At 32.3% G+C, this 23,930-nt stretch overlaps 1 protein-coding gene across 1 annotated transcript; it reads right to left on the reverse strand.

Moving 5' to 3' along the window:
- Positions 1-6,554: 6,554 nt before the first annotated feature.
- LOC108985015 (F-box protein PP2-B11-like) lies at positions 6,555-10,217 on the reverse strand. Its single transcript, XM_018957138.2, has 3 exons — positions 9,836-10,217; positions 7,195-7,334; positions 6,555-7,096 (listed from the first exon to the last, which is right to left on the reverse strand). The coding sequence occupies exons 1-3, from the start codon at positions 10,124-10,126 to the stop codon at positions 6,670-6,672; spliced, it is 858 nt and encodes a 285-aa protein (XP_018812683.2). The 5' UTR covers positions 10,127-10,217; the 3' UTR covers positions 6,555-6,669.
- Between the last annotated feature and the right edge of the window lie 13,713 nt (positions 10,218-23,930).

Genomic DNA, 23,930 nt, shown 5'->3' on the forward strand with positions numbered 1-23,930 from the left:
ATCCGTAGTAGCTAGATCATGCTCAGTACCACCGCCTGCAGCTGCAACATTAATGTGTGTCTTTCACAAGTGACCATCGCTCTTGCTGAAAGTGATCTTATTAAGTGGCCCGATATGTGGTTGCTTTCACTCTGTCAAAAGCAAATTCACCCCCGATTTAACTAGGAGGTTGGAAATCATTAATGCATACAATAGACTACGTTCAGTCAAATACCGTGACTTAGATTGAATGCAGGTGAGGAAGTATAGAGGTAGATTAATCGACTCTCCTCGTGCTATCTGTAACATGAATCGAGCCCGATCCATGCCAAAATCTTTTTTGTGTTTTCTTGGATCAATATTGTGTGAGACAATCAACTGCAATATGCGAAAGAAGGCTCGACAATCAACCTGCTTGATAACTTTGCTGCCATCATATGGAGGAGCCGAATTGTCTAGCAAAAACGTACGAACCTCATCGTCTGCTGGACCATCATCTGCTGGAGCCTGATCATCGATATCATTGCCATTGTTTGTTCCTACACCTGGTGGCAATGCATGGTATGCACCTACCTCGCTGGGGATGCTAAGAAACTCAACAATATTGTCTGGTGAGAATGTAATACTGACTCCCCGAATATCAAAAGTAAAGGAGTCATCATTAGCCCACATATCTGATATAGCCTGATAGAACTCTCCAATCTTATCTGGATAGGCAACCCCCTTCTGCTCATAGATTGGAGCCCATCCTCAATAGTGGATTATGGATGAAAGGCTCATTCCCTTCCAAACAAAATTGCGAAAGTCGTATAACATGATCTCTTGCTTAGCCAATATGGGTCGTCTCGAGTTACTAGCCTCATCGCTAGGTTGCCCCTTCCTTCCATGCTTTCTTCTAACGTATGCCATGAATTCACTGTTTAAAAAACAAAATAATAATAATTTATAAATAGATCCAATAATTGAAATATGTAATTATGTTATACTGAGCTGTGTTTGAATAGAAACAAATATTGTTTGAACATAAATGTAATCTATTCGAACGTAAAGTGATAATGTTCAAACACGTATTAGGCGTTGTTTGAATGGTATAAGTCCATTTGAACAAATAGATATATAGTTCAAACAACATCATCCTCTAGGCAGTTTCCTTGGGTAGAGATGCCGTTTGAATGTTGCCTAATGTGTTCAAACGTTATCACTTTATGTTCGAACAAGCATCTAATAATGGGTTAATTCTTCCATTCGAATGGGTGTTGTCACGTTCGAACTGAAAGAATTGCTGTTTGGAAAAAACCATTTGATTATGTTCGAATATGTTACATTTATGTTCGAACAAGCATCTAATAATGGGTTAATTCTTCCATTCGAATGGGTGTTGTCACGTTCGAACTGAAAGAATTGCTGTTTGGAAAAAAACATTTGAATAGCTTTGAAGCCATTCAAATGAAGAAACCTCAAACAGTTTGAATAAGTGGTGTCATGTTTGGACTGAAAGAATTGTTGTTACAACTTCAAAGTCATTCGAATGAACAAATCTCAGCCATGAACATACATGACTTAGTCGACCCAAAACCAAATAAGAACCAACGATTATCAAGAATCATTGGTTTTGATCGTAAAAACTTCAATGGAGTGAGCCCACACCTCACTCTATCATATGATCAAATGTCTTGTGTGCCTATTGGAAAACACGAAAAATGGGTTGGATCTCGTTTGAAATTTCGAACCCCAATTCAACATAGAACCAACATTTTTCAAGCCTATCTACTAGGTAGAATGAAGGGATGATGATTGTTATCTGTTAAATGGCATCCTTAGGTCAGTCTGCAGCAGAGAGTGGTGACGAACGATGAAACTTTGGTTTCGAACGGGGGAAAGGGTGAATGAACAGTTCCATGCTTTTGGGTTATATATTTGTCCCAAATTGATTATGTTTGAACTAGACTTTTGTACGTTTGAACAACAAGGCCTTGTTTGGATACAAGAAGTGTTTCATCTCATCATTACAACTTTATCAAAATTTCACAAAAAATATAATAAATAATTCAATTTTTTCAAATCTTAAAATAATAATAATATTAAAAAATAATATTTTAATAATATTTTATTCAACTTTCATCTCAACTCATTTTATCTCAACTCACTATCCAAACCGCATTTTAAAGAGGGATTTTAAATGTTTGAACAAGAAATGTCTGTTCGAACTATCAATGGAATGAAGCTTCCATAAAAAATCAAGAGGATTTACATATTTCTGTCGAGGACTGATGTATGCTCAAACATGCATATAATAAGTTCGAACTAGTTTATTGTATGCCCGAATGGTTTAAAGTGTGATTTTAAGGGTTTGAACAAAACATTCTTCTATATTCAAATTTGTTCTTTAGTTAACATTTGTTTATGAAACAACTTAATTAACAACTTGGGTTATTAATATAAACTTACTTTTAATACATATATATATATATATATATATATCAAAGATAAATATATTTTTGGCATAATACATTATAACATATATTCGTTTTGATAAATATATTTTTACACATTTGGTCATATATATACTCATATAAAAAGTCTAGAACTTTTATAGACTATATTTAAATTCAATACTATACTAGTTTGTGTTAATTAATATAAAATAATGTACTTATACTATAATATAAATAGACTAATAGTTTAGTATACGTAAACATCATATTATCATGAACATACATAAATGTATATGAAAAAGTTTGACACTAGTATAATAACATGCAATTAGACACTATAGCATAAGTCTAATATAATAAGTTAATCTCACTAATTATACAATACTAAGTTAATCCCACTAATGTTAGAACGTTATACAATATACTATACTAATTATGTTGATAGTTAATCCCACTAATCATACTATACTAAGTTAATCTCACCAATTATACTATACTAAGTTAATCTCTCTAAATATTATTCTATACTAGACTTATACAACGTGTCTAATTAAGTACATGTTATTATATTACACTGTACTAATGTTATACTCTTATTGTACCAGACTTACTTTTATACTAGTGTGGTTATATATAGTTAATCGCACTAATTATATTATACTAAGTTAACCTCACTAACTTATATATTCACTAATTATACTATATTATAGTTAAGTATATTATTTTAATATAATTAGCTCATTCTAGTGTATTATTGAATTTAAGTATAGAAGTTCTTATTATATAACTATATAACTATACTAGCATATTTATGAAACATCACTAATAAGAACACATATTTTTATAAAATATGTATATATATGTTTACAATATATTCACTAAAACATCAATATTAATTACACGTTATGAAAATATTTATTACATGTTATTATATTAGTGTCTAGTTTATTCCTAAATTAATTCTATTGGGCATATAAAATAAAATCACTAATAAACCATAATCAATTCGAACAGTGTATTGAGCTATTTGAAGGGACAACATAAAAGTACTTAGGGGAACAATGACTCTAATGGAAGAAAGCCATGAGGAGGAGAATATTGACTTTTATGGAGTCGTCATTGATATCATTGGGTTAAAGTACTTAGAAGAACATATGCTTTGGTTGTTTAAGTATAATTGGTGGAATGTAAGCAATCTTAGATTGAGAGTGCGTAATGATGAATATTTTGTTAGTGTCAATACATATCGAACATGGTATGAGGATGATGTTTTCGTTCTCGTTTGCCAAACAAATCAAGTTTTTTATTTAAATGATCCTAAATATGGAAACCCATGGCGAGTGGTACAAAAGTTTGCACAAAAAAATATATATGACTACATTTCAGAGGTGGAGGGACAATGCGAAGAATTTGATGGTCCAACAAGTGAAGAAATATATCAAGAAAACGAATCATGCATAAATTTATTTGTTGATCTCAGCCATTTGACATGGTTCCACTGCGCAGAGAAGATATTGAACCATAAGTAATTGATGGAGGCTTGTCAGAAGAACATGAGTCAATTGAAATGTCTAGTGAGGATAGAGGTGAGTGGTCAAGCGAAACTGCTAGTAAATGATAGTTGCTTATATATAAGTATCATTATTGTAATAAAAATAATTTTAGGATTAATAATTTACTACAGTTTTAAATAGCTATGCCCCCCAAACGTAAATCAACTCATTTTCTTACTCCATACTTCATCCATTACTGACTCTCTAATTGTTTCACATGACAATAATGGTGGACCAATATCATCATACCTAGAACATGGTATGTTAGATATCCATTTGAGTTTATATGATGATTTAAGTAAGAGTATTTTTAAATTAAAAGAAGTTTTTTATATTACATTCTTGAATTATTGTATACCTGCTATAAGCCATCACTAAGGTTGAGTTGTTACAAGAGGTGTTTGTATAGAGAAAGTGCAGAAAATGGAAAAAGTTAAAGTTGGTATTCTTGATGAAAACACGTTGCCTGGTACTAACTTACCTAGAAAACAATTTTATTTATTTAATACTTCATTTATAAGTAGTTTGTTTATGTTCTTATTGTTCATAATTTCTTCAATGATGGGTTTGAATTTAATTTTGGCCAATGAGAGGAGTGAGTAACGGTTGATGAGCTGATGAATAATGTATTCTAGAAGTATAAAGGTAGATGCCATGCACACTATCAAAAATTTAATAGTACAAATTTTATTATATGTTAGATGCATGAAACAAATATAGTATTATGGTTATTTCTTTTCTTGCAGCAACGGAGTATTGTCAACAAAGCAAATAAATCAAACTTAAAGATATGCGGGTTCTAGAACTTTTTGTCGACTATCAAAGAAATTGGTAACATTACACGAGTCTCCGTTAAATATTAATATATCAACATTTGTGATTGAAGTTGTAACATATATTTTCCTTTTGACGGAACAAGATAGTCCTTCTCACAATAATCTGACCCTCTAAATCACATAAAAATAGCAATGGTGTTTGGATGAATCCTGAAACAGAATAAAATTATGTAAGTTTAATCCATTTTTATTTCCTAATAATATTTATGTTATTTATACTATCTAATTTTTCTTTTTTCCTTTTATTTTTGTAGGAGAAGATGGTTGTACTTTGAAAAAATGTTGCGTTTGATGAATCATTCGTTATTGATATTCAGATTTTTACTCAGGTTCTTGAACCCCATTCTGGATATTTGAGAAGTTTAGGACATTGCATGAAATCTTCCTCAACCTCATCATCTTCTCAAAACAGATTGAATAACATATCTTCAGAGTACTTAATGGAAGCAAGGTCTGAGATCGAACAGTTGAAGTCAAAGTAACTAGAGTTGGAGAATCAGTTACATCAGACAACAAATATGAAGGCATGATTAAGAGAACAACAACAAGAAGACTTGTGGAGGGAGATGAAAATTCAATCCCAATACATGTTCAAACAGATGCAATCAATGATGTCCCAAAACTTTATGCCACCACCAACTTAGAACTTATTCTCTTAATTTTTATATCTTTTGGAATTATTGTATTAGTGTTACAATATATTTTAATGCAACATTTGAACAATTGTCATGTTTTAATTATAACTTTTAAATGTAGTTTTGTAATTTAAAATTTTAATTTACCATACCATTGATTATTATTTGAACGAGAATCATTATGTATTAACATTCGAATACATGCATTTGCCGCCGCCATTCGAATAGCCAACATAAAAACCATTTGAATGAAAAGAAAATCATCAATCCAAATCGAATGGATTTCTACTAAGTTCGAACACATTTCATGTGTGTGCATTAGAATGCATACAATTCATTCGAACTATACCCATCAATATTCAGATGTTAACTCAACCGTTCAAACTTATTTGGTCAGTCTGAACGTTCAAACATACAGTTTCATTCGAACTATGTTCATGAACATTTGATAGGATTATCTATGTTCGAACAGAAACTTAAACCTTCAAACAACAATAAAGTGTTCAAACACGTATTTCATTCGAATGGGAGCAATCAAATTCATGTTATTCGAAATAAAGTACCGACCCGTTTGAATAGTTAATCATAAGTTCAAATAGTATATATTCAGTTTGAACTTAATTTTTGGATGAAACCATTTCGTCTTCAAAAAAGAATTTTGTTCGAACAGGTTTGAATGGGTCATCCCCATTTCGTCCTAAAAGATATTTTATGACTAACTTTTAGGGACGACCTGGAGATCGAAGAAAATTTTTTACCCCTCCAATACCCTTTTGGGACGAAAACTGCATTTTTTGGGACAAAAAAATGCAATCTCTTGAGTGTGGGAACCTCCATGGAACTCATCATACAATGAATTGAGAATTTTGTGTTTTAGTACACAAATTGATCTTTGATATGCCCAAAGGTGATATATTTGTGACCATAAAAAAAGCACAGAGAGATATTTGTGGAAAACACAACGCGTATCTGAAAACAAAATAAGCATAGCATAGGCATAATTTTCATCAATAAACTTCATTCTAGAGCCCAAAATCGAAGGTAATCGAATGAAAAATGCGACATCATCAAAACCAATTAAGCAATATGAAATTATTCATGCATACAGAACTACTTCCGGTTACCATGCAACTTCAATATAATATTCTGGATCAGTACTCTAGAGAATAAAAAGGAAGGAATAGGAATGATCCTTAACACAATTAAGCAGCCATTCATTCTACTTAATGAATTATTTTTTCCCTTCTTTTGGCCGAAGCTCAATGCCATGGACAACAAGGCCAGATTTCCATTCACCAACTTCAGTCTCCCACAAGTGCATCTCTAACACGTTATTATCTTGGCCATGATTGAAGAACTCCCCAATCTCAATCTCCATCCACATGTCCTCTCTCAAGCATGGAAGCCGTCCATCCTGCCCGCGAGGTCTATGATCTCTCGATGTTATTGGTTGCAGGTAAGCATTGGTAGCCTCGCCTTCAATCTCGTTTACAATGCTTAGAGACACCTTCACTGGGTGGCAAAGCCCGAAGGGACGGGTCCCAATGGTGTAAATAAGGTATGCGCCATATGCTGTATTCGGGGATAAGGTTTTAGTCTCAAAACTACCTTTTATCTCAAGCCAGCACACACGCAAAAGATGAGCAACCTCTGAGAATCTGCGCACATTTTATATATTACATTTTATATACTCAGAATATATATCACCCCATACATATATAGATCACTGACGCGAGAGAGAGAGAGAGAGAGAGACCTAAACTTTGGTAAATCTGGTGACTGATCAGCTGAAGAAGTCCATTTCCAGTATTGTGGAGTGTCTCCCCATGCTATGGATAACTCCCTCGCTGCCAGCATATACCATTTTTTCCCACTCCATTTGTGTATTGCAAAAGTCTGTTGAATCACCATGCCAATCATAAAAACCACCAAAACAGAGTATGGATACAAAAATAGAGAAACTATATACATTTGCAACTTCATGAATAAAATTAGATACATATATAGGATGTGTTTGATTGGTGTGTGAAATAGGATGCTGGAAAGAAATTGGTTGCTTTTTTAAAATAAAGAATAGCCATTCTATAGTAATAATATTCATTATTCAATATTGAGGAAATTAAAGGCATTTCTCCCAAATTAAGATAGAGGAATTGGAGGTACTCGCTGGTTTGGTTACACAAAACTAAATTATTTCATCTCATCTTATATAATCATTACAATATTCTTAATTCTTATACAAAATATAATAAATAATTCAATTTTTCAAATATCAAAATAATAATAATATGAAAAGAATTATATTATAACAATATTTTATTTAACTTTCAACAAAATATCTCATCTTATTTCATCTTAACTACGTAACTTTTTTATAATCTTTTTAAAATATAGTGGGTACTGGCCGGCCACTATCTTTCTTTTCTTAAAAAAAAGTAAACCTTTTTTCTTTTCTTTTAATAAAAATAAAAATTTAAACTCAAAAATAAGATTATAAATGGCAATATTCTTTAAAAAATTACGGAGCTTGAATATTTTGAGAATTCCACTCTAATTTGTCAACAAAGATAATGATAGGAATGAGCATTTCCATCCTATTCCTAAACCTAAAGAAAATGATAGGAATGAGCATTTCCAACCAATACCTAAAAGGAATACTTTCTAAAAAAGAATGAAACATTGATTGTTGTAGTAATTGAACTGCAATAGACATAAAGAGATTATATAAAAGTAAACACACAAATTGATGTAGATTTATAGGGATCTGTTAGATCTATTTTACAATAAAAATAATTTTACAATCTGAGATATTATATCAAGTCATGTCAGTTTGTAAGTTTACTTTTGTGTAATCCATTTGTAACTAAAGTGTTTCTGATCTTGTAGTAATTGATGTTCTTTTTTGGGGGCAGTTGAGGTAACTCCCCCTCATAGTTTGTTGATCAAGAGGTGTGCAACTAATGCTTGGCCTTTCTAGGAGTTATTCTCTCTTTAATGGCTAGTGGCGTAGTAGTACTACGTGCTCTAACAGCACCTGAAGTAGGGCTGTAAATAAACTAGTCCGTACAATTGCTCGTTCGATACTCACTTGACTAAACTCAAACCGAGCTCGACTAATGAAAAAAAAAATGCGATTGTGAAAGCAGAAACCCGCTCGATTAGTAAATGACACATACTGGATTAAACTCGATTCGACTCGGTTATAAGGCTCGCTCGTTAATACCCGACTCGGCTCGTTAACTCGACTCAATTAGAGCTCGTCCTTATATCATTGAATATATATAATTTATTTCTATATATTAGTATTCTTATCATAGACATATATGTACTTCTATACATATTAAATTTAATAACATAAGTATAGTTACATTTATAATTAAATATGTAGTATGTAACCCAATTACTTATGCCTAGTAATTTATACCTATATATTGAATATAGTTCATAAGTATATGTTAGTTAATTAAGTACTTAAGATATTAGTTATAGTATATATTTTATAATGTGTAATAGTTAGTATATAGGACTTGGTAGTTTCATTATATACTACAATGCATAACCGTATAAGAAATGTATTCATAAAAAAGTTATAATTTTATAGTTCAATATATATAAGGTTTATATATTAATTGTAAAATTTTCATTAGATTTAATATTTTGTTTTGTAATTCGTTATTTTTAATTATTAAATTCATTCAATATATATATATATAAGAGTACAAACAAAACTCGAGTAAGTACTTGACTGATCAGTTCGACTTGGTTCAGGCTCGTTAAAGAGTACAAACAAATATCGATAAATAACTGATCGACTAGGCTCGAGCTAGTGGATTAGCTCAAACTCGGCAAGCTCTGAGCTTGAACTCGAATTCGAACTAGAGTTATTTGAGTCCAACTTGATTGACTCGATAATCTAAAAGTTCGACTTGGCTCGGATCGATTACAGCCCTAACCTGAAGGAAGATCAGAATGTGCATGGAAAAGTACTCGTCTAGCTAGCTAACAACTAACGGCCGATCTAATTCATGATGTTGCTTGACCTACATACATATTTAATATTTCTTCCTCAATGCTACAAATATCCAATACTGCAATATCATGTCTACAAGCATGGACATTTTAATTAATAATCATTTCATGCTAGCTCCAGATCTCTATGTCGTTTTCCAAAATATTAATCTTTTCTGCTTCGGAAAATACTAATGAATCAATCTAATTAATTAGGATCTATATATATATATATATCCTTGCCCTGATCTGACTAAAATGGAACTTTTTTGATGCGAAATCAATATAGAAACGAATTATGATCCTTAATTTCCTAAGTGATTAAAAAAATTAGTAAATATTTATATATATTAAATGCTGCTAGCTAATAGGTAGCGTTTTTTGCTCACCATGTTACCGTTGCCAATGAAGGTAGGATTGTCGCAAAGATGGAAATAAAGATCCTTCCTGGGCAACATATTCAAGGTCGACGACGACGCCGCTGAGGAAACCGAGGATCGAGAAATGATCTCCTGATAATCGTATGGCAGAAGCCTCTCCCACACGAGATTGGAAGCCGCAGCTGTTCTGAAGGCTCGAGAAACCAGCGACAATCTACATGCATCGCGTGGACTTGTCTTGGAAATAATGTTGGCGATGCACTCTTCGGGCAGGATCCTTGTCATATCCGTTTGATCCATTTCTCCCTAGCTTCCTGCTAATTCTTCTCTTGCAAGATTTCTGTGTGCGTAAACATCATGATCATACATCTACTGAAAAATGCGTGGGGAAGATTTGAGCGGCCCTACGTACCTGATGACAACGACAACACTATGTAAAATTGTATAGAAATTGATCAGACTAGAAACAGAGAATTTGGAAGAGAGTCCAGAAAAGGAACTGCATATTTCTCATTATGATTAGAAAGTTTTCGTGTGTTAACAGGTATACACATGAAAGACTAATGAATATTTGTACAATAGCTGCCATATGCTTGTAACCAACATAACTGTCAATTAGGTGTGGATGAATCCTTTGCTTGGCTTTTCGAGATTTTAGTTCCAATCTTTCTACGTGGTTTTGTATATTCTAACAACTTACGATAATTTCAATGCAAAATATTGAATGCATATATAAATATATTGGACCCAGTAATTGATAGTAAAGACTTTCAAAAATTTCCGTACGTATGTATAGCATGTTGCAAGGCACGTCAAATTTAGAAAGTCATATTTATAGAATCTGACCGTACATGTTAAAAACAGCTTGGACAATTACTATAGTTATCAGCTAAAAAGAGCACCTATGCTCTAACAAAGTGATAGAAAGAGAGTACCAATGCGCTTTAAGAGTGGCGAGAGAAAAAATTGACGTGGGCGTCGTACCGCGTTGAGAAACGACCTCCCCTTTCTCTCTAAAGCTCCCTAAACATAAGATCTGTTGAAACGGGGTGGGAGCTTCGGCTCCTCGCTCCCTTGCCCTCTTCCTTTTCTCTATCCATTTAATTTCTGTATAGTGTTTTTTATTTTGTTTTATGTTTTTTTAGGCCGAATAAGGGAGAATCATCGTTCGAGTCTTTCCAGCCATCACATCTCTACACGCGCCCCACCGGTATGACGCCCAGTCGCCGATCTTCAAGACCTCCAAATTCGACATCCATCGGAGTGGCGTGTAGCCCGCATGCGTAGGATGAAATTTTAGACAGCGTTGGCGCATAGCCTCGAGGAGCTCTCTCCCGACACCACGCTCGGTTGCTGTGGAACTTCTGACTCCAGGTCTTCCAAGTCTGACCGTAGGCTTTCCTCTCAGCGTGAACAGTTTCTGCACGAAACCATGCCGACCATTGTGTACTGTTCATCCGTTTTATATTTTTTGTTTCGTTTTATTTGTTGTTATCTGTTTCAGTGATTTGTAGTTGTTTTGTTTCTGGTGTTGGTGTTGCTGTTGTTGACCCGAGTGAGGTTTGTGCCTTTAGATCAGACGTAATCCGGGGCAAGGCTTTCAAGAGTGGTGGGCGATGCTACGGCCGGTGGTTATACGGCCGGACTGTTGTGGTCCGTATGTACCCTAGGTGCTCGTTCCACCAGGGCTCGAGATGACGATGTTTGCTGTGGGCGTGACGTCTGGGGTCTCACCAGAGCTTGTGGTCTTGTAGTTGTTAATGTGGTTATTTATAGTTGTTTGCTAGTTTAGTTTTTAATAAAATAGGAATAGGCTATAGGATTTGATGTCCTTAGTAGTATCCCGTACTCTTCTTCTCTGGAAGGATAGAGAGGGTCATTAAGTTCTGTTTTTACAGAGCACTTTATCTGTTACGAGAGAGTTTGATTAGAAGTTAAGACAATGTCCGCCACAAATGTATTTGTGTGTGGGGAAGCCCCAGAGCTCTTGCGTTAGTTGGCTTATAAATTGGATTTCCTATGTATTGGAACTTCTTGTATTGATAAGTTACATTTATAACTTCGGTTTATTAATGAAATGTGTACGTTTCATTCAAAAAAAAAATATATCATTTTTTTCTTTTTCTTTTTTTTTTCCCAAGAGAAAATACAAAATATCATCCATGCAGTATGTATTTTATTTGTTTTTAGAAAATATAACCATATATAAAAGTAATCTCATAAATTAATATGATTTGATGTGTTCGTCAGATTATAAATTTATTTTTATTATAAAATAAATCTAACGGATTAGATAAAACTATATCAAATTATAAAATTATTTTTATATAATTTATTTATGGATGTAGCAATACTCATTTTTTTCTTAATTGCTGCACATCCCCAGAATTTTATACATAATGTTATATTTATTGAGTCACATCTCCATTTTATTAGTATTTTTCATTTAAATTTAAAATCTCAAATTTTAAGATTTAAATAACATTTAATTTATTTATGCAATATATATCACTCATAACTCCCTGATCACTACATACTACCAAAAGCACCTATTGACAATAAATTATTAACAGCTCTAATATGCATAGAGTTATTTATAACAAATGAAAAATGGGTCGAGTTCCTGCTCTAATTTATTAATGGAATTTAAACTTTGCCGAGCCCTAGTTGAAAGATATGTATATATATATATATATATATATATATATATATATATATATATATATTTAAACAAGCACTATGAAAAAATAGTAGTTGCAAGAGATCAGGAAAAAAAAGTAGTTGAAAGAAGCATTTTTATACGAATAAAATCAGGGCTAAAGGCACCGGAGATCATTGATTAATGCCTCTCAAGGGTGGATAAAAATAATGTGTAATTTATTTTATTTACATTCAAAGTACCCTTTCATCAGAACAAAGCGACTAAGGCGATGTTTGGCGAGTTAGTAATATCCCTCCAAACTTAGATGATTTCCCATAATTAAAAGATTATAGTAAAATATATAATATTTTTTTAAAAAAATATTAACACATATATAAAACAAAAAAAATTCTACTCAACATCTATACATCACACTTGATGAGAAAAAAAAGAGTTAAAAAATAAAAATTTATTTCAATAAATGTGTGGTGTAGAAGTACTATTGAGTAGAATAACTCAAAAAACAATATATAAGCCATATTCCGCGGTGGCTGTAGTCATGTGGCCAGCCCTGCTGTTACGTGGCTATGCCATAATCACAACCACCATGGGCTGGCTGTTCGATAACTTTTTTTTTTTTTTTTCGTTAAAAATTTATCTTAAATCTAGTACTTATATATCATCTAAAAATCTTAAAAATTATGCTATATATATTTTTAAAACTTTGGGAAGACTTTATATATCTAAAACGAAATTTTACAACTATTCACTACAAGAGATATGATTTTTTACGACAAAAAATTTTGCCTAAAAAAACCTCAATTTCGTTCCCAAATAATTTTGGAGATGAAAAATCTTGTCTCTAAAATTTTGTCTCAAAAGGTTTTTGAAGACGGTCTCAAAAAATCACTTTTAGGGACAGAATTTGATGGAACCAGTCGAAACAGTTCGAACGAGAGTTTTTTTTTTAGATGAACCAATTTTGTCTCAAAAAATTGTTCGAATGGAATATTTGTCAGTTCAAACCGACTCGTCCATTCGAACAAATTAAAATTTTGATTCAAACAAATAACTATATTTGATCCTGTTCGAACGAACGGAGTGTTCGAACCAATAAATTTTGTTCGAATGACTTTTATTCGAATATAAATTATGACCGTTCGAACAGACATTTTATTTTGTGAAATACTGTCCGTTTAAACGTTGTTTTGAAAATTAATGTTGTTCGGAGAAATATTTTATTGTTCGAACGTCCGTATGGATTGAATTTCTCATTTTTCGTTCGAATTGGTTATTTTTTGTTCGAAAGAGTCTGTTTTTGTTCGAATGGATTTATAAATGGTAATTTACCGTTCTAACGATATTAATCATACAGAACATAATTTAATTAATTAAAAATATTATATTAGTATTACACAAATTGTAATTCAAACATCAATTGTTCAAATATTTTGGAACATAATAATAGAAAAGACAATGAAAAATAAATAAATTTTAAGTTTGTGGTGGTGGTATAGAGTTTTGGGACATAATTGATTGTAACTGCTCAAGCACAACTTTTTGTACCTTCGTTCCCAATCTCTTTTGCATGTTCTCTTCTAATCTCGCCTCAAGATCCACTGCTTGATCTAATCGGGTCAGCAACTCTTTTTTCTTGGACCTCAATCATTTTATGTCAAGTGTTGCTTTCTCCAATTCATGAGTCTTGTTGTCATTCGATCTGGCTCTAGAAGAGGATGATGATGATATTGAGGATGGCTTCAAGCAGTCCTAAGCCCCTCAAATATCCAGAACGTGATTCAAGAACTTGATAAAGGATCTGAGCATCGTTGACAGATGATGCATCAAATGGATCCGCAGTAATTTCCTTAAGAGATATCATCTTGTCCTACAAAAACAAAAATATTAAAGTTAGTATAAAGAACAAAAATATTATGTGACAATGAAATTAAAAAAACTTAAACTTACATAATTTGCCTCTACTTCAGGACTAACCCAAACACCATAACGATTTTTATGTGCTTTAGCATATAATTGGGTTAGATCATAATCAGCAGAACTTTCTTCTTTCTGCAAAATGAAAATCTATATTAGAACTTAAATTAGAAAAAGTGTATTATATGTTAATATTTAATGGAGACTAAAAAAACTTACCATTTTTTTAGACAAACGATGAAAAAATCAAAAGCCCACATGATGGTGAATCGTTAAATTTGATCTATTTACTTTGTTCACAGTACTCTATTGCTAAAAAAAATATTAGTCTATATGTTTAATAAATCTATCATATACTATTAAAAAAAGATAGAAACGAAATTACCTGATAAGCAGGATCTTCAAACATATCACAAACCTTCTCTCATTCGTTTGGTGGCATTGATTGGAATGGATTTTGGCGTGCCTTTATTGTAGTACTGAACTTCTTATAGTGTGTATGACATCAACCTTTGTACCTCTGGAATGCATTCGACATTAGTTCCTCAACTGTTAATCGATCCTCTCGTCGGCTAAAATTAAGTTCAAACTCATCATTTCAAAAATTATAAACAACTAGTATAAATACCAAATAACTTGAAAGTAACATGTTATATACTTAGTTGCTTGAAATGTAGCTTATTATCGAGCAATGCTTTTGTTGTAGTCTTTTACATCTTGGTAAACTTTAGACCAAGAGGATGTAGCAATCGATGCATACGTATGAGTAAGCGTACCAACATAAGAAGCAAGCCACATTGTCGAATCTCTGAAGCCACTGGTGTGATCATTAGGAATATCAATTTTAATTTTACCCACTTTCCTTACTTTCTCTATGCAGACACCCCTTGTAATGCCTCTACCTCGACGCTAGCTTACAACTATATATACAATAATTAAAACATGAATTTTAATTAAATTAAATTATTTTATAGATATATTACTTAATTTGAGTATAAAGTGTGGTATTTAATTTAATAAAACGTCTTGTTCTGGGTCTGGTAATGTTGGCTTACTATTCATTGCAGGTGAACCACACGGGGAGTCAGTAATGGATGTGGATGGCACACGCGCTGCTTTGCGTTTGGGAGCCATATCTATTTGAAATTGTAACAAATTATTATTCAAATAAACGTTATTAATATTTATAAGAATAATACTTACAAAAATTCATGTTTAAAATTCATTCACTATCCGTTTTGTTGGACCAGTCGCCCTCATCTTCACTGGACGCTTCAAATGATTCATATTCTTCTGATATTTTACTCTCAATTACTTCGGGTTGAACATCTTCTCTTCGCAATGAGACCATATCATATTGGCTTAGATCAACAAATAGATTGATGCTTACTTCGTTTTCTTGATATTCTTCTTCATTTGCTGGACTATCAACTTTTTCGTGTGATTCGTCTGCTTCTGGAATGTAATCATATACATTTATTGGTGCAAACTTCTTCACTACCAGTCATGGGTTTTCGTATTTTGGATCATCTAAATAAAAAACTTGATTCGCTTGGCAAGCAAGAACGGAGGGATCGTCCTCATACCATGTGCGAGATGTATTGACACTCACAAAATAATCATCGTTACGCACTCCTAACCTAGGGTTTTAGACATCCCACCAATTATATTTAAACAACCAGACCATATATCCCCCCATGTACTTTAACTCTATTCATGGGCATAAAAACTTACAGACCACATACTCGAAGAATGTAAGGAATCACTAACCAAAATTTAATTGACTAACACAAGAGTTTAAACTGAATATATATCTGCCATATAAATGATAGAATCCTAAACTATCAACTTTGGACAATTCAAGAGTTGTACCCAAATATTTCTTAAGATATTATTTGGCCACAACTCTCGAACAGGTCTAAGGTTCAAGTACATATAAAAATAACTCTGAAATCCAAAACTGTCCAACTCCTACAATTATACAATAAATTTAAAAGTAAATAACATTCCAAATCACAAATACATTGCAAAATTACATTACCAATCACCAATATTATAAATATTTTATAAGTATTAATTATAAATTTAAGTATTAATAATTGCTATGTTATATTATATTTTAAGTTTCCATTTTAATTTAAGTGCAAAATATTTTGTAATAATTCTTAAGTATTTAATATTTTAAGTATAATTTTTATATATCATATTAGTTTTTTAAGTAAAATCTTGCACTTAAAAAATCTTATTAGTTTGTTCAAACAGGATTCTGTTCAAATAAGATTTTATTCGGACAGGATCTCGTTTGAACGAACATTATAGCGTTTGAACGGGACAAGCCTAGATTCTAGACACGAAACAAAGACAAAACATTTACCACAAAACACAATTTTCACAACACAATTTCATAAGATGCATATTGGTTGGCGACCCATTTTAAATGGAATTGCACGAACACAAATATACCAAAAATCTTAACATAATTAATTAAAAACTATAAATTATCAAAAATCTAAAAATTAGAAATATTACCTCAAATTTAAGCAATCTAAACAAAATATGAATCCACAATACCTAAACATAAACCATATTACGAGAAAACCCTAAATCATGTGCAATAAGGTAACATTAATGAAACTCGAAATACGAAAAAAAAAATAGCAAAAAAATAAGTAATACCGCTTATAAATCTCTCATCTCTCTCAAGAATCCCTCCTTTCTCACTAAGTCTATTCCTCTCTCTCTCTCCACAACACTCTCTCACACACACAAGATGCCTGTCGTGCTATGCCTCCAAAGAAATCCAAGTTCATTGTAAAAATGAACTGGAGAGTGATGTATTTGAATCTGTGAAGTCCTGTTCGAACTAGACATTTACACATTTGAACACGAAAATTTTGAATAGGAGTCAAATCTACTGCAATTTGGTTGGTTTGTTTTCAAGACTAAAACCTCAACTTTGAAAACCTCTCATCTCATTATTACAACTTTGTCAAATTCTCACACAAAATAAAATAAACAATTAAAATTTTCAAATTCCAAAAGAAAAATAATATTAAAAAATATATTCTAACAATATTTTATTCAACTTTTTAACTTTGATCTCAACTCATCTCATCTCATCTCTGAAAACAAACGAGATTCACGTTCGAATGTGTAATATTGTCATTCGAACTAAGAAATCAGGATATTCCTTGGCATATTCTTCAAATGTAGAGAAGATCAAAGGGTATTTTCGTAACATAATTCCACCAGTGCGTTCGAATGATGAATTTTCACGTTCGAATAAACTAACATTCATAGTATTTGGCGCAAAATTTCTCTCCAAACACATTCCACGAGATAAATCCGTTCGAACGAGACACTATTGGGTTCGAACTAATAATAGCATTATTATACTTATAAGTAATTTCCTATAATTTTAATAATCTATTGTATAAAATATTTTAATATTATATAGTATATAATATATATATACACTATAGCAACTATTTTATATTATAATTGATAATATATAATATACTTTTGGTCTAATAGTTAATATAATATTTTTTTAAGAGCAAAAGTCACATCTCCAATAGTGACTCATCCCAAATTTATTAATAAAACCCCCACTTATGGCGGAGGAATACCGTGGTGACAAGAAAGGATCATGAGAAAACCCATCAGGTCCACAACAAAGAAAAGCAAAACAAAGACAAACTTATAAATTGACTATAAACAATAACCACAAAACCCAGAATAAAAACTAAAATCTTAAAGATGGAAGGCTTAAGATATCCAAACGAAGCAATCCCCGAAGAGTCCGTGGCAAAACACAGTATAATATAATACTTGTACTATATATAGTACTTATTAATATATAGTATTTATAACATAGTTAGTATTATATTATTATATAACTTATATGAGTATAATTATCATATCTTATTAATATATATATATATATATATATAGAGTAACTATACGTAATACATATAGTTACTTCTAATTTTGCACTATATATTATATAACTTGTTACCTTGCTATATAATTAAGCCATTGTAATTATACTAAGTACTTAGTATCTTATAGGTAATATAATAAATATATTTACAAATAATATACTAAATATATTAAATAAAAGTATTACAATACTTTTATGAGTTTTATTTTTATAGTTTTGTACTTTGTAATATTAGTAATATTATATATTACTATTAGTAATATAATTAGAAATATATTAGTTTAATAACCATTCAAACGGATATTTATCCAATTTGAACGAGACGCCACGGTCATTATATATCTAGTTCGAATACAATGAAACAAATCACTCCAGTTTGAACCAGAAGCTGTCGAGAGCAACGATTTCCCCCCTTATCTCTGCCGCTAAAACCGCCATAGCAACTCCACATTTGAACTTCTAATATGTATGGGTCAAGTCTCCACTTCGAATGGGTTGTGTTTGGGGTGGTATGGATTTTGAATATGAAATCTCCCATTTTGGTGTATTTCATAGAAATAACATAAAAATAATCAATAGACATGATTGGGCTTCACTCCTTAATAATTTATACCGATTAAAACAAAGGATAACATCTAGATTGAGTTTTTTTGTTCGAGGCTGAGTCGACTCAGCCATGGCTATTTGGCGTGTTCCCGTTCTAACGAACTCTAGTCCGTTCGAACTCTCAGTTGCCAAACAGATTTATTTCGGTTTGAACAAAATAAATTCGTTCAAATGAACAAAAATTGCCGGTTTGAATGAATAGAACAGTTCATTCGAATAGATTTTACTAGTTCGAACAAAATATGTTTCGTTCGAACTAATTATTTCAATTCAGTTCAATATAGTATAATTTTTCAATAATATAATTTAAATACTATGGTTAATTATATTTTTACTTTCCTTGTAGTTAAACAGTATACTAATTGCATCTAGCGGAATAAAACGTGCGAGAGATCAACCCGACCAAAGTAGTGGAGCCGCTCATGCTCATGAGACAAGGCATATACTTGTCGAGTGTGAGATTATGTTGTCTGACTTCTCCAATCTTTCATGGGAGGGACGGAGCATACAATCAATCTTCACCGAGTGGGGATGAACACTGATCTGTCAACAGCAGGGGACTACATATCCAGAGATGGTCGGTGAGTTTTACCGTGCTATGGGAGCGGATAACGTTGATGCTCTGTTCGACACCTTATCGGTCCAGGGAGTGAGTATTAATTTATCTCTCCGCATTATTGCTGAGTTCCTTGACATCCACGCGTGGGCGACTCATATCCTACAGCGGCTACACCTGGACCAGCTACTGCACCATATGATTCGGACACATCGGCAACATCCTCCACGCTAGCCCCTAATGTAGAGCCGGATGTTAATTCGGATGGTAGTGAGGATGCGGATCTACCTAATGATGGTCTCAAAGACGATCAGGTGCTTCAGCTAGTGCGAGACCCTTCGGCTCCTCCATATGATGAGAGCAAAGTGATCCGACAGGCCGATTGTATAGCATTTTTTAGACTTCTTAATTCGATTGTTGGCTATAACATCGATCTAAAAAAATACAAGACTGATTTCGGGATCGATAGCACAGGGGGACCCCACTGATCTGGCATTGTATTCTTCCTCCGCATTCGATCGGAGTCACGCTATTCTAGTGGAGGTAGTCTACCATTTGCACTACTAATATCTAACCTCCTACACCGATCAAGGGTTACAGTGTCTGTGACTGAATGGAGGTCGCCACAGATGGAGCCCTTAACAAGATCACATTCAGCAAGAGTAATGGGCACTTGCAGAAGACTACACCAGAACAACCTAGCACCACGCCGACAGATCTGGCTTCTAGTAGTACTACCGCTGTTAAGAGATAGCCTCCTTGGGCTACTTTGGATTAGGTACGAATTCTGTTTGTGGAGTTCATTGTGCCCATCATGGAGAAACTTAGGGATCTGGAAGAACGCATTAAAATGTTACAAGAGGATATTGATCTACTTAGTAAGATAGTTTTAGTTATTATTTTACTTTTTTAAGTTGTATTAAACATTATATATTTGGTATGTAATTAATATATGGTTTTTGTTTTTCGCGTTTGCTACCATGTTAGTTTTTTTATTTTACTTGCCGTTCATGATAATATAAAAATTGATACTATCTTTAAAGTTATATTTATATAAATTTAACATAAAAGAAATTATTATAAAATTTTGAAATTAATTACATAAAATTAATTTATAAATTTATAAATATTTTAACTCACCAAAAATCATAATATATAATATATACATATTTTTATATTTTGAAAATGATAACAAATTAATGGAAAAAATATTTCACTACAACATAAAAGCTCTTTTGGGACAAAAATTTTCGTCCTAAAAGATAGCAATTTTGTCCCAAATACATTTTTGGGACGAAAAAAAATCGTCCCGAGCTCGTTCCAACAACGCTGTACCAAAATGTATATTGGGATGAAAATCACCATTTCGTCCCAAAAAATATCTTTTGGGATGAAATTGAAGGAAACTGTTCGAACACGTTTGAACGGGAATTTCTTTTGTCACTATTGAAAGTTGTCGCAAAATATCGTTCGAATGGAAACAATTTGACATTCGAACAGTAGTAACGTGTTTGAACGATTGTAGAATACGTTTGAACAAAAATAAATTCGTTTGAACAGTATGAATTTAGCTTTGCGTTCGAACGTTAAAGGGTCTGATCGAACGGTATATGGGTTCGAATGGTTTAAGTTATGTTCGAACACTACAAAAATAAATGACGTTTGAACGTTGTGTGATCATTCGAACTCTACGAAAAAGAATAACGTTTGAACTTATGTTAACGTTCGAACACTATGAGCGTTCGAATGTTATTTTGTCATTCGAACGATAACATTTTTTATTTAAAGTCAATAACAGAAAACCAAATAGACATTCATAATATTTAAAAAAATACATTAGAAAGTGTTTAATACTCACAAAAGTTTCATAATAAGTGCGAACTAAATAAATAACCGTGAGACTGGCATTGTTCGTACATAAATAGATAATCCCAAAATCTGTACGCAAAAATCCATCAGTTGATTGGAGGCTTGTACTGTTGCATAAGCTGTTGCATTTGGAGTTGCATCTGTCTTCTGAACTCTTCTTGTTTTTCTTCATGTTGTTTGAGGCGCATCTCCATATCTGCTTGTTTTGCCAATTGAGCCTCTAACTCATGCTGCCTTGCAGTCAATTCTTCGATTCTGGAATTCGCATTCTTTAGCGCTATAGAAGTCATAGATGCATTCCCAGAAGAAAAGGAAGAGTGAGAAGGTTTTATATAGCGACCCAAACCCCTCAAATATCCTGAACGTGGACCCAAGACTTGTGTCAAAATATCAATATCACTTGTTGAAGAATTTTGATATGACGTAGATTCAGCATGTAGGGCAACTATTTTGGAGATGAAAAAGCAAGGAGATTAGATTATATGCCGTGCGAAGAAGCTCCCCAACAAGTAGTAATCCGAAAATATTTGAGTGAGATGAAAACTCTTTTCAGTTTGGGGGTTAGATTGAGGAAGAATTATATCTAGTGTTGTGAAGGGTCTCTGTTTCATGAGAGACTGAGAGTGGCGTGCGGGAGGAAAGCAAGATTGTGAGGTTCTGCCGTGTATTTGAAGAAGATTTCCTGTTCAAACGGTTATTTACTAACCGTTCGAACGTGAAAATATGTAGCGGAAAAAATTTCCTCCCAAATTTTCACGTTCGAACGTATAAATAGTATGTTCGAACAGTAATGGATGCATTCCTGCTCGAACATTAACCTTTCGAACGTTTATTGTTAACAGTTTGAACGGTTTGGTAAATGTTTACTAATATTTTTTTTTTACACCATACCTTCAAATAAAAGAACAATATTAATATATATAGACATATTAGATGATACTATAGTTTAGTAACATAGTAATATCATGTTAATATATTAGACTATAACACAAATATATTATGTTAATATATTACACTATATAGAACATATATATAGTATCATATATAATGTCATCTATAGTACTAGCATATATAGTATCATCTAATTAGACTATAACACAAATATATTATGTGAAAATATTAGACTATATAAATAACATATATATAGTATCATATATAATGTCATCTAGTACTAGTATATATAGTGTCATCTACAGTACTAGCATAAATAGTGTCTTCTAATTAAACCATAATTAAAATATAATATGTTAATATATTAGACTATATAGATAACATATATATAGTGTCATATATAGTGTCTTCTTATTAGATTATAATTAAAATATATTATGTTAATATATTAGATTATATATATAACATATATATTGTATCATATATAATGTAATCTATCATACTAACATATATAGTGTCATCTAATTAGACTATAACTAAAATATAATATATTAATATATTAGTATAATATTTAAGTAAACCATTCGAATGTATTTTGAGCGTTCGAACGATATTGTATAAATAAGTTCTCGTGAACGGTCATTTTCACGGACATTCGAACTATTAACAAAACTTCGTTATCTCCAAGTGAACCGTCCATCTCCGCCATTTAAAGCCACTGTCGCCACCGCGAACAATACCCAGTCGAAACCTCTTCCTCTAAGCACCGGTATGCTACTTTTCTAACTATTTTACTGTTTAAATTTAGATTTTTGATGGATTATTTGTTTAAATTAGGATAAAAAAATTTATCCGTCAATACTCACCGTATATTTGCTTAAATCCATTGTAGGAAGGTTTATTTAAGTCTCTTTGTATTTGTTTGTTGAAAAATCGATGGAATCAAAGGATTCCATGGATTTCAATGGCTAAGTCGACTCAGCGTAGGCGCTGGGTTAAATTCGTATAGCGTTTGAACTCTGGTTAGTGCATTCGAACGATTACCGTTCGAACGTTGGTTATATGTTCGAACGGTATACAACCCAAACACATACCGTTTGAACACTATTTTAAGCGTTCGAACGCAAATATTAATTTTATTAATATTAGTGAATTAATGTTTTTATTCCATATTGTAGTTCTATTAAATCTTAATGAGAATAGATATTATATTATAATTAAATTATTATAGAAATTTATCACATTTTGTTAAATATTTAATTTCTATTAATATTAATCTAATTATATTCTATTAAATTACTATTCGTATGTAATTTAGTGATTAGTTATTTATTATATTTTTATCGTTAATGTTGTATTGATAAACTCTTTAATTGTAAATTTCAGGTTGATTAAAATGTCTTTTTCTAGGGTGGGACGTAAGTGACGCAATCCAGCTGAGACTAGTATCAGTCCAGGCAGGGAGATGACTGTTTCAGTAGAGCGACAAGTGAAGCTTTCTGACTTCCAGAGTCTTGTCTAGGAGGGTCATTCCCTGCCATCAGTTTTCAACAATCATGATTGGGGACCTATCTTAGATGAGACGGATATATCATGGGAGACTGTCTCCTATATTGAGATTGTTTCTGAGTTCTATAGAAAGCTCGGTGGTGCCAGCCCAGAT

The sequence above is a fragment of the Juglans regia genome, chromosome 7, assembly GCF_001411555.2.
Source record: "Juglans regia cultivar Chandler chromosome 7, Walnut 2.0, whole genome shotgun sequence".
Lineage (NCBI taxonomy): Eukaryota > Viridiplantae > Streptophyta > Magnoliopsida > Fagales > Juglandaceae > Juglans > Juglans regia.

Bases quoted from the DNA above. Each gene is read 5' to 3' on its own strand.
- LOC108985015 (XM_018957138.2), bottom strand. From the start codon at position 10,126: ATGGATCAAACGGATATGACAAGGATCCTGCCCGAAGAGTGCATCGCC. The intron at 7,335-9,835 runs GTGAGCAAAAAA...GTGATTCAACAG, and splicing joins TCATTGGCAACGGTAACATG to ACTTTTGCAATACACAAATG. The intron at 7,097-7,194 runs GTCTCTCTCTCT...AAATGTGCGCAG, and splicing joins CCAGATTTACCAAAGTTTAG to ATTCTCAGAGGTTGCTCATC.